The sequence below is a fragment of the Scyliorhinus torazame genome, chromosome 14, assembly GCF_047496885.1.
Source record: "Scyliorhinus torazame isolate Kashiwa2021f chromosome 14, sScyTor2.1, whole genome shotgun sequence".
NCBI lineage: Eukaryota > Metazoa > Chordata > Chondrichthyes > Carcharhiniformes > Scyliorhinidae > Scyliorhinus > Scyliorhinus torazame.
Window position 1 is genome coordinate 79,541,171 of NC_092720.1, and position 12,371 is coordinate 79,553,541.

The window sequence follows — 12,371 nt, forward strand, 5'->3', positions numbered from 1 at the left end:
CCACCAGTAAAGATTCTCGGGCCCCAATCTACAGTAAATCGGTCATTTGTAGAAGTAATGTGATCTTAAGTCATTTAATTTGGCATCACATGGAATTGCACAATGTGTAATTAACACACAGTCAGGTCATGTGATCACACTTGCAGGATTGCCTTCAACCAGAGTTGGCAACCGTACCACCAGTATGTAGGCGCTGATGAGCGATTAACAATATCTACTCACTTTCCAGCAATTCAAACATTTGCAGCGCAGAAAGAAGTGGTCTCGTTCAAGGGTCTTCAGGACATTCATTCTCCCCAAATTTTGCAGAGACTTGCCAGGCACCCAGTTTTTCAGCCGCCGCCTTTTCCTGCGTAGGCTGCAAATGTAGTAGATGCCAGGATTAGGGCATCTTTTCTTAAGGAATCCAACAAACAGAAGTTGAATTGAAATCACATCCTGTATGCAAAACTTAAGAATTAGGCACAATTCCAATTGAGAGTGAAAAAAGCAATGCTGCAGGAGAAATAGCCAATCCCAGAATTTCACAATGCCAGGCACTGGGTTCAATTCCGTCTTCGGGTGACTACCTGTGTGAAGTTTGCACGTTCTCCCCGTGTCTGCGCGGGTTTCCTCTGGGTGCTTGTTTCCTCGCACAGTCTTAAGATTTTCAGGTTAGGTGGATTGAATAAGTTGTCCTTAGTGTCCATCAGATTAGGTAGGATAATGGGGGAGTGGACCTATGTAGGGTGCTCTTTCAGAGAGTCGGTGAAGACACAATGGGCTGAATAGCCACCTTCTGCATTGTAGGGATTCTATGATTTAACTCTTCTCCAATGATAATTTCAAAATCAAGCACGCCGGTAAATAAAGGACACCTAATGCATATCTTTTAGGTTTCATCAAACAGTAAATTTATGTTTACCAGACAACACATTTTTCAAGAGCTGTGAAAATGGAGTAGTAATAGTGCATATTTTGGACTTATTATTCTAGCACCGTTTCCTTCATTTTTAAATTTTCCATGTACCTGCTTGTCCTTGTAAGTGATGGAGATCGTGGAATTGCGAAGTGTTCTCAAAATTCTGAGAATCAGAGGTCCGTTCAAGAGCAAGAAAGGAAAATGTACTAAGACAGATTTTAGTGATGATAGGCAATTTCTATTATTTATAAAATCCTTCTTCCACATACCAGCAAACAATTCTAGTCACTTAACAGATTTGCAATCCAAATGTCTATTTTATTTCAAATCACTCTCAGTTAAAACAGAGTGTATCTTCAACAACAAACTGCATTTCTCAGTACTACATACCAGTACATGGTTTTGAACATGAAGTAAATACTTTTATTTCTCAATGGACTCGCGAGCTGCAACATTTGCATAGTCATAAATGGGTCTCTTTTAAACCAGGATAATACAAGTTCTACTTGTAATTACATACTTAAGCATGACAAACTAGATTGAAATCAGTTGGATTTACTGTACAAAAGCATAACTTTACAATATTTATCCACAATTGATTATCAACGTACTTTTTTCCTGAGAGATTTGACCCATGAAAAAAGATTATGCATGCCATGCCAAATCTTGTACTCCTGTAGATTATTTGAGATTCTTTCGAATAAAGTAGGTCCTTTCCAGATGCCTTTACCTTTTTTCAGGGCATTTAGTTCTGCTTTAAGCAACTTTGTCTGCAACCTCCAGTACAGTTTAGGATTAGAATTTAGGCCCTCAATGTTAACAGTTCGGCCAAGGCCATTCCTCAAAATTTCTTCATTTAAAGAAGCTAAGAAGAAACCACCCTAAAGGGAAATAAAATGCAATTAAAATCTATTTTACCTAGCATTTATAAATTTTGAAATTACATGCTACAATGCCAATAATTTCATCAAGCTTTGCTCATGGTGGATCACATGTTACTTTGATACAACTAATGGGAAGCAGAACAGTAAATCTGCTGAATTGGGAAAACAGAAGTTGAGAAACAAAAGGTAAGCAATACAAAAGCATTTCCTGACAACAAAAGCCCAATGGCCTCCTTCTGCACTGTAAATTCTATGATGAACATCTATGATGATGATAAGGTGTTAGAATGAGCATTTTTCTCTCCATAAATCTCTACATAAACATTAATAACTATTCGCTTACTCACCCAACCTCAATGTATTTTGGGAAATGCTTGAGGTTGGAGTGCATATGTGTTCTTGATTTTACCATTAAAAAAAAGACCTGTTGATCTTCAGTGGCTTTTCTCATGAACAAAGTTTGCAGAATTTCAGTTTACACAAAAATTATACTAAGAACCATCAGTGGTATCTTTATTAAACAAGTTAAAAAGGGACAACTGAGATATACTGCAAAATCACTTCCAATAATATTTTTTAAGAGACAATAAATATATTTCTCCACAAGGTCAATGCTAGAGAATGCCAAAAATCTCTGACAGCCTGAGGCTGCAGTTAAAAGGAGGAGGGATCCTAACAGAACATTGAACAGTTTAGTAAGGGAGCAATTGTCAATATACAAGATACAGCTAAAGTCTGCAGCCCTTGAAAATAAATGAATGAAAATCGCTTATTGTCACAAGTAGCGATTTTCATTCATTTATTTTCAAGGGCTGCAGACTTTAGCTGTATCTTGTATATTGACAAAATAAATATATTCTGCTGAGAGATGCTGGCAAGAAAAGCAGAGTGAGATTTGTTGGATAAACTTTACCTCAACGCTTTTAACGTCCCAGGCAAGTCACACTTGACTCTGTTTCAATTCAAATCTCTCAGTTTATTGGTTTTCCTTATGTCTACTCACACAGAATGAAAGCTCCCCATTCTCATTGCACAGTTCCTATTCACAGTTTCTATGAGTTTGTTTCAGATATTACCAATCTAGGTTCTCACACAATTCCTAGTCAAAGATGATTTTTTTTCAAATTTAGAGTAACCAATTCTTTTTTTTCAATTAAGGGGCAATTTAGCGTGGCTAATCCAGCTACCTTGCACATCTTTTGGGCTGTGGGGGTGAGACCCACGCAGACATGTGGAGAATGTGCAAACTCCACATGGACAGTGACCCGGGCCCAGGATCGAACCCGGGTCCTCGGCGCCGTGAGGCAGTAGTGCCTCCCTAATCACAGTTTCTGAGAATTAATTTCAGATATTACCAGTCTGGCCAGGTTCATTTCTTTGGGGGAAATAGACTGTCGTCCTTCTCAGAGCTCAGAACTCTGGGTCTTCAGTCCTCCGTGATGGCTGGTCTTGAGTCCTCTCTCCTCCTGTCTCCAGTACGTTTCCTTTTATCCTTCTTTGCTTCCTTTGTGTATGTAAGCTCAGGACTCAATGTTCATCTGAACTGAGAGTCAACGAACCCCTGCAGATAACAGAGTACGCTGTCGACTTTTTCCTTTGTTCTGCAGGTGCCCATTGTCTGGGCCGAAATCTGCTGTTTATTACAGCCATGATGCATCAACTTCAGGAATGCTGAGTCTCATATGTAGCCTGCTCCGATAACAACAAAGAACAAAGAAAAGTACAGCACAGGAACAGGCCTTTCGATCCTCCAAGCCTGCGCAGACCATGCTACCCGTCTAACCTAAAACCTTCTACACTTCCGGGGTCCATATCCCTCTATTCCCATCCTATTCATGTATTTGTCAAGACGCCCCTTAAATGTCACTGTCTTATCTGCTTCCACCACCTCCTCCGTCGGCGAGGTCCAGGCACCCACTACCCTGAGTAAAAAAAACTTCCCTCGCACATCTCCACTAAACTTTGTCCCTCAGGCCGTATACCTATGTCCCTTAGTAATTGATTCTTCCACCCTGGGAAAAAGCTTCTGACTATCCACTCTGTCCATGCGCTCCTAATTTTGTACTTTTGTAATCAGGTCACCCCTCAACCTCCATCATTCCAATGAGAACAAACCAAGTTTCTCCAACCTCTCCTCATAGCAAATGCCCTCTGCACCAGGCAACATCCTAGTAAACCTTTTCTGTACCCTCTCCAAAGCCTCCCCATCCTTCTGGTAGTGTGGCGACTAGAATTGAACACTAAAGTGCCCAATTCTTTTTTTTCCCAATTAAGGGCAATTTAGCGTGGCTAATCCACCTACCCTGCACATCTTTGGGTTCTGGGGGCGAGGATCTGCAGACGTGGGAGAATATGCAAACTCCACGTGGACAATGACCCAGGTAAGGGATCAAACCCAGGTCCTCGGTGCCGTGATGCAGCAGTGCCGCCCTATATTCCAAGTGTGGCCTAACTAAGGTTCCTTACAGCTGCAGCATGACTTTATTTTTAATTTAGAGTAGCCAATTTTTTTTTTCCAATTAAGGGACAATTTAGCGTGGCCAATCCACCTGGCCTACACATCATTTGGGTTGTGGGGGGAGACCCACGCAGACACAGGAAGAATGTGCAAACTCCACAAGGACAGTGAACCAGGGCCGGAATCGAACCCGGGTCTTCAGCGCTGTAGACAAGCTGCAGCATGACTTGCCAATTTTTATACTCAGTGCCCTGGCCAATGAAGGCAAGCATGCTGTATGCCTTCTTGACTATCTTCTCCACCTGCCTTGCCACTTTGTGACCTGTGGACCTATACACCCAGATTCCTCTGCCTGTCAATACTCTTAAGGGTTTTGCCAATTACTGTATATTTCACACCTGTATTAGACCTTCCAAAATGCATTACCTCACATTTTACCGGATTAAACTCCATCTGCCATTACTCCGCCCAAATCTCAAACCGATCTATATCCTTCTGTATTCTCTGACAGTCCTCATCGCTCTCTGCAATTCCACCAACCATTGTGTTGTCCGCAAACATTTTAATCAGACCAGTTACATTTTCCTCCAAATCATTTATATATACCACAAACAGCAACGGTCCCAGCACTGATCCCTGCGGAACACCACTAATCATAACTCTCCATTCAGAAAAGCACTATTCCTCTGTCTTCTATGACATTTTCTCCATCGTCAGCAGTTTCACTGTACTACTTGCTTCTGCTTCGATGTTAGCCTCCTTTCCCAATCATGCTTAGTTCGGTCAATGTACTTGTTGATGTACATATTTACAGATTCCAATAAGGAGTTTGAACAACACTGATGTAAGACAAAAAATTACAACAAATATGAGAAGATACTGACAGGAGTCAGTCTAGAAGATTTAGAGAGAATAGCAATGCCAGATTCAATATTTAGAAGAGAATAAAATAATGCTAAACAAAAAAAGTGAACTCCGAACTGGACAGCCCAATGTCTCTGTGCCAGCTCTTTGGAAGTGTTTTCCAATTCGCCCATTGCCCTACTCATTTTCCTACTCTTTCACATAGTGCACTCGAAATCTCGACAACGGTGAAAAAAAATGTTTCTTTATAGAATCATAGATTTTACAGTGCAGGAGACTATTCGGCCCATTGAGTCAGCACTGGTCCTTTGGAAAGAGTACTCTACTTAAGCCCAAGCCTCCACCCTATCCCCGTAACCCCACCTAAGTTTTTTGGACACTAAGGGCAATTTAGCAAGACCAATCCACCTAACCTGCACTTCTTTGGACAGTGGCCGGAATTAAACCCAGGCCCTCAGCGCGTGAGGCAGCAGTGCTAGCCAATGAGTCACCGTGCCGCCTGTCATTTAGTTTGTATCATCACTCCCTACCAAAATTAATTACTTCACATTTCTCTACAACAAGTTAAGTGCGGTGTGAATGTCCATTTTTTTCAGCATTCTTTAAAAAAAATAAATTTAGAGTATCCAATTATTATTTTTTCCAATTAAGGGGCAATTTAGCGTGGGCAATCCACCTGACCTGCACATCTTTGGGTTGTGGGGGTGAAACCCACGCAGACATGGGGAGAATGTGCAAACTCCACACGGACAGTGACCCAGGGCCCGGATTCGAACCCTAGTCCTCAGCTCCGCAGTCCCAGTGCCATCCACTGCGCCACATGCCACCCTCATCAGCATCATTCTTAAGGCTTAACGAGCCTACCACCACTGCCCCACCTTCCCCCAAGCTCCTTTCATGCACACAGCTGACCCCAGGAGTGATTCTGTAGTGAGAAGGGTATGTGACAGGGCCTTTCAGAGCCATGTGCGAGAACCCTCCCACATCTGTACAGCCTTCATCCGTCACTCTCATACCACTGGTCCCTAGCATAGGCAATATTACCAGCTGTTCTTCCCTTTGAATTGTGTTCCAATGCAGCACCTGTGGGATCCAAATTTTTCTGCTCACTTTCTATTTAAACAGCATGACCCTTCCATTTCCCTACCTCCAGTCACCCATGCTCTTTTCCCCCACCTCCAGTTACCCATCACACCCACCGTGGCATCGCCTTATACCTCCCCACTGTCACCTTCAGACCTGAACTGTTTTCCTTTGAGATGAGCATGGTGAATACTCATGTTCCCGTCTTGCCCGAACACACCCCATCCTCAAGTACACTGATCTGCCCGGCCTCCTCCTGCCTGCCCCCAAAGTCCATGTCCACCTCCATGTCCCCACCAACAATCCTCGCCTATCCTTCACCCAACACTATCGAACCCTCATCATCCCACCCTACCAACTCCCTCTGCCCCCTGTAACCTTCAAACCCTCCTCTCACACCCACCCCGAGTTCACTCCCCAGGAGTCAGCAATTGACTCCACCAACCCTTTGTCAGGACTTTTACCTAAACTGCTTCACATACCTGGACATTTACAAGCACACCTCAACCTGCCTATTTATTAACATAGGCATTTCCAAAACATCTCCTCTGTCTCCTGTACCACACTGCTACAATCCTGTGAAACCCTTTCCCAGAACCCCAAACACAACACCCCATTCTAGGCCCCCACACTCCCACCACATCTGCACTCCTCCTAGCCTTCTTTAACTTCAACTCCCCTCAACCCTCCTTCGCCACCCATCAATACGCTTTCCATTCCCAGCTCAAGGATCTGAACGCCTATGACCAGGTCTTTGGACCAGCATGTTTCCTACTGGTAAGAAGTCTTACAACACCAGGTTAAAGTCCAACAGATTTGATTGGAGTCACTAGCTTTCGGAGCACAGCTCCTTCATCACTTGCTGATGTGGCGTTGACCCATTTGTGGATTAAGGATCAGACAAGGTTACGGAAAGCCTGGGTGGGGCAAGTATTTCATTCGGGATTTAACACTAGGGCCTGGGGGTGACGGTTACGGTTTTGATGAATAAGAGCATCGTTTCTGCTGACAAAATGTTTTTGTGGATCCCAATGTGAGGTACATGATTGTTAGTATATTGTTGGTGGGATTCCGATGGTTCAAGTTAATTTCTATGCACTGAACTGGGATCATACAGCTAAATTGTCGGCTTATATTTCTGATCTGGACCCACCAATTGATTTGGGGGGAGTGGGGGGTACTTTAACTGTGTACTGGACCCTCGGGTAGACAGATCAAGACCTAACTCCTTGAGTCCTTCCGGGGGGGGGGGGGGGGGGGCAAACTCACTATTCACTTTTATGAAACAGATGGGAGAGTGGGGGGGGAATTAAGTGCAGGAAAAGACAAACCCGTACTCGTTTGTCGCGATACCGGAGTTGTTGGCTTGCATGAAGAAACTACTGATGGAGTTTGGGCTGCTTTCGATAGGCAGTGAGGTGCACCAGTTGTGATACTCAAGAGGGGCATTTTATAAACATGGAAAGGACAGTCGTTTGTTAGCACACCAGCTGAGGCTTCCTCCCAGGAGATAGTATAGGTGAAGGACTCGAGTGGCAGGTTGGTCTCCGCCCCAGGGAAGGTCAACGAGGCTTTTGAGGCCGTTTACAGTAGACTTTGCAAGTTGGAGCCTCCAGAGGATAGGTTGCCCATGACAGGATTTTTGAATGGCTTGTCTATCCCAGTAGTAGAGCAAGAAAGAAGAGAGAAGTTGAGAGTTCTTGAGCCCGGAGGAGGTAATGAAATGTAATAATAATAATCTTTATTATTGTCACAAGTAGGTTTACATTAACACGGTGATGGAATTAGTGTGAAAATATGGGTCTAATTCAGTTGGGTAAGGCTCCGGGCTCGGATTGGTTCCCGATAGAATTTTAAAAGGTGTTTGCGGATCAGCTGATCCCATTGCTGTTAGATATGTTTAATGATGCCTGGTACGGGGGGTTATTACCGGCTACATTGGCGCAGGCATTGATCTCTTTGCTTTTGAAGAAAGATAAGTATCTGTCAAGAGTGTGTGCATCGCCCTATTTCGTTATTGAACACAGACGCGAAGCTGTTGACGCTTAGAGCCCTGCCTTCCAGGAGTGATTTTGGAGGAACAGACTGGGTTGAAGGGGAGGCAGCTAACATAAGAATATTGCCTAATATTACTTTGTTCCCCCTCTCAAGTCCCTGAACTAGAGGTGATTATTTCAATGGATGCTGAAAAGTCTTTTGATAGGGTGGAATGGGGGTATCTATTCAAGATCCTTGGAAGGTTCGGGATTGGGCCTAGATTTATATCTTGGGTCAGTCTTTTATACAGAACTCCTACCGTGAGTGTTTGTATGAATTTTCTTATCTCGGAATATTTCCAATTAAATAGTGGTATGAGGCCAGGTTGCCACTGCTCCCCCTATTGTTTGCCTTGGCAATCGCACCTCTGGCAATAGCATTGAAATTGACAATGTGGTGGAGGGAAACAGAGAGGGGAGGGAGGGAGCATAGTGTGTCCTTGAATACAGATGATCTGTTGTTGTATATAACGGATCCTCTCTCCAATGTTGAGGAGATAATGAAGCTACTTAGGAGTTTTGGCTCCTTCTCGGGGTATAAGTTTAATCTGGACAAAAATGAATACTTTCCGGTGAACTTCCAGCGGACGGATGCCAATTTGAGGGATGTTGCCTTTTCACTTAGCTAGAACTAGCTTTTGTTATCTGGGAATCCGGGTGGCTCACAATTGAGCCTCACTGCATAAACCTAATTTTAGTAGCCTGTTGAATGGGGTTAAGTCCGACTTGAAGAAGTGGGATAACCTCCCTCTGTGCTTGGTGGGTAGGGTCCAATCGGTAAAAATGAATGTCCTTCCTAGGTTATTGTTTCAGTGTCAACCAGTTTTCTTTCCTAAATCTTTTTGTGAAGGTGCATAAATTGATTTCTTCCTTTATTTGGGCGGGTAAGACTGCACGGATTCGTAGGACGTTTCTACACAGGGGGAAGCAGTGAGGCAGACTAGAGCTACTGAATTTGCTATTTTACTATTGGGCTACAAACATTGAGAAAGTATGGGGGTGACTTAAAGATCATGATTCCATATGGGGGTGGATGGATGGGGGTGCTTGTAGGGGTACTAGTTTGAGGGCCTTGGTTATAGCTCTGCTTCCGTTTTCCGCTGCAAAGTTTACTTAATCCTGGTGGTGGTGGCTACTCTGCGGAGATGGGGACAGTTCAGGCAGCATTTTAAGTTGGGTAGCATGTCAATGTTAGCCCCAATCTGCAGAAATAATTGCTTTAATTTGGATTAGTTATTCAGGTCATGGGGAAAGGAGGGGTTAGAAAGGTTTGGGGACATATTTAGAGGGGAGACTCACAGGTTTTGAAGATTTGTTGGGTAAATTCCAAACGTCGAAGTCTAATCTATTTAGGTTTTTCAGGTGCATGGCTTTTTGCGCAAAGAGATTCCTTCTTTACCCCTGGCACCCTCGCCCTCTCTGTTGGACACGGTTCTTTTGCTGGCTGAGCTGGGAGGGGACGATATCGGATATTTATGGTTGAATTTTGTCAGTGGGGCAAGTTCCATTAGAGGAGGTAAAAAGAAAGTGAGAGAGGGAACTTTTCTCCTTATTCAACACCATGTCAGTGATTCTTGGGATTGAGCTGGGGTCTTGCCCACTGGTAGGAATTTGGGGTCTTAAACTCGCTGGAGCTGCAAGAGAAGGCGAAGGCGGATGCTCTCATCTCTGTATCGTTAATAGCGTGAAGGAGAGTTCTGCTTGAGTGGAGGACTCCGGTTCCACCAATTGCTTCGTCCTGGTTGAGTGACCTTATGGAGTTTTGTACTTGGAGAAGGTCAAGCACATCCTGAGAAGGGTGGGAGCAGGGTTCTGCTCAAGGTGGTAGCCTTTCAATAAAATACTCTTCAAAATAAGTTCCCGCCTTATACCCATAATCCTGGATTCCCTTACCAATTAAAAATCTATCGATCACAGCCTTGAACATACTTAACAGCACACCATCTACAACCTTCTGCAGTAAAGACTTCCACAGATTCATTGCCCTCAAAGAAGAAAATTCCTCCTAATTTCTGCCTTAAATGGTCGACCCTTACTCGGAGATTATGACCTTTGGTCCTAGACTCCCACAAGGGGAAAACAACCTCTCAGCAGCTACCTTGTCAATCTGCCCAGCTCCCTGAGAATCGTATATGTCTCCAAATGCCTCAATAATGTTGCCTCTCACTCTTCTTTTTTTAAAATAAATTTAGAGTACCCAATTTTTTCCCCTCCCAATTAAGGGAACATTTAGCATGGCCAATCTACCTAACCTGCACATCTTTGAGTTGTGGGGATGAAACCCACACAGACAGGGGGAGAATGTGCAAACTCCACACAGATAGTGACCTGGGACCGGGATTGAACCCGGATCCTCAGTGCTGTAAGCAGCAGTGCTAACCACTGCGACACCATGCCGCCCTCTGCCTCTCACTTTGCTAAACTCCAATGAGTATAGCCCAACCTATTCAACCTCTCCCCATAAGAAAATCCCTTCATACCCAGAATCAACCTGGTGAACCTTCTCTGGACTATATAATAATAATGATCTTTATTGTCACAAGTAGGCTTACATTAACACTGCAATGAAGTTACTGTGAAAAGCCCCTAGTCGCCACATTCTGGCGCCTGTTCGGGTACACTGAGGGAGAATTCAGAATGTCCAAATTACCGAATACCACATCTTTCGGGACTTGTGGGAGGAAACTGGAGCACCCAGAAGAAACCACACACAGACACGGGGTGAATGTGCAGACTCCGCACAGGCAGTGACCCAAGCCGGGAATCAAACCTGGGACCCTGGAGCTGTGAAGCAACAGTGTTAATCACTGTGCTACCATACCACGCAAAATTTGAACAGGTAGTAAATTCCGACCTCAGAGATGGCGTTATCGCCACCACCTTAAGGGGAAAAAGCGGACTGTGGGAACTACCAAGGAATCTCCCTACTCTCCATCGCCAGGAACATCATTGCCCAAATCCTCGGCAGACGCCTTCTCCCACTCTCTTAAGAAATCCTTCCGGAGAGCCAGTGTGGCTTCCGATCAAACAGTGGAACAGCGGACACTATTTTCACTGCTCGACAAATTCCAAGAGTAATGCCAGGAGCATCAACCACTCTACATGGCCTTCATCAATCTGTCCAAAGCTTTTGACTCAGTCGATCAGGAAGTACTATGGAAGACCCTGTCAAAGGCCAGCTATCTAGAGACATTTATCAACATCCGGTGACTCCTCCACGACAAGATGCAGGCAACAGCCCTCACCAAGGGAAACAAGATCAAAACCTTTGAGTTCATCATCCACGTCCTTTTCTCCATCTTCATTACCACCATCCTTCATCTTGTTAAGAACAAGCTTCCCAGTGAGTGGACATTGTCTACAGATTGAACAGAAATCTTTCAGCCTCACTGTTGAAATCCAAGAAGAAAGCCACACTGACATCCCTCAAGAAACTTCAGTATGTGGATGACATTGCAACCTCCACTCTCTCAGAAGAGAATCTCCAAGCCATGCTGACATATTTATTGAAGCATACCGAAGAGTTGGTCTCAGCCTCAACCTCAAGAAGACTCAAGTCCTTTACCAACTTGCCCTAGGGCATGATGTGGTTTCTCCTTCCATCAAGATCAATGAGAAACCCTACCAAACGTGAAACATTTCCCCTACCTGGGGCTCATCGAAGGCTGTTATTGATGCAGAGATCCAACATCATATCAAATCTGTGAGCGCCTCCTTCGCTTGATGAGTGTCTTTGACGACCGCAACATCCACGCTGACACCACGATCCTCATGTACAAGGCAGTCATCCTCTCAGCTCTTCTATACAGTTCAGAAACTTGCCCAATGTACCAACACCAACTCAAGGCCCTGGAGAATGGCCTTGGTACCATCAAGGCTGTCTGAGGCATAGAACGTAAAAGATAGGAGCAGGAGGAGGCCCTTCAGCCCGTTCCACCATTCGTCACGCTCATGGCTGATCGTCCAACTCCAGAGCCTAGTCCTGCTTTCTCCCCATAACCCTTGATCCCATTCGCCTCAAGTGCCATATCTAGCCGCTTCTTGAATGTATTTAACGTTTTAGCCTCAACTACTTCCTGTGGTAATGAATGCCACAGGCTCACAACTGTTTGGGTGAAGAAATGTCTCCTCATCTCGATCCTAAC

At 44.4% G+C, this 12,371-nt stretch overlaps 1 protein-coding gene across 1 annotated transcript in view; it reads right to left on the reverse strand.

The window, feature by feature from the left end:
• Positions 1-1,198: 1,198 nt before the first annotated feature.
• c18h3orf33 (c18h3orf33 homolog (H. sapiens)) overlaps positions 1,199-12,371 on the reverse strand; it is a 50,915-nt gene continuing 39,742 nt past the window's right edge. The window contains exon 5 of the mRNA XM_072474404.1: positions 1,199-1,782. Within this exon, the coding sequence (XP_072330505.1) occupies positions 1,504-1,782 (279 nt within the window). The 3' untranslated portion in view covers positions 1,199-1,503. The remainder of the gene's footprint in view (positions 1,783-12,371) is intronic.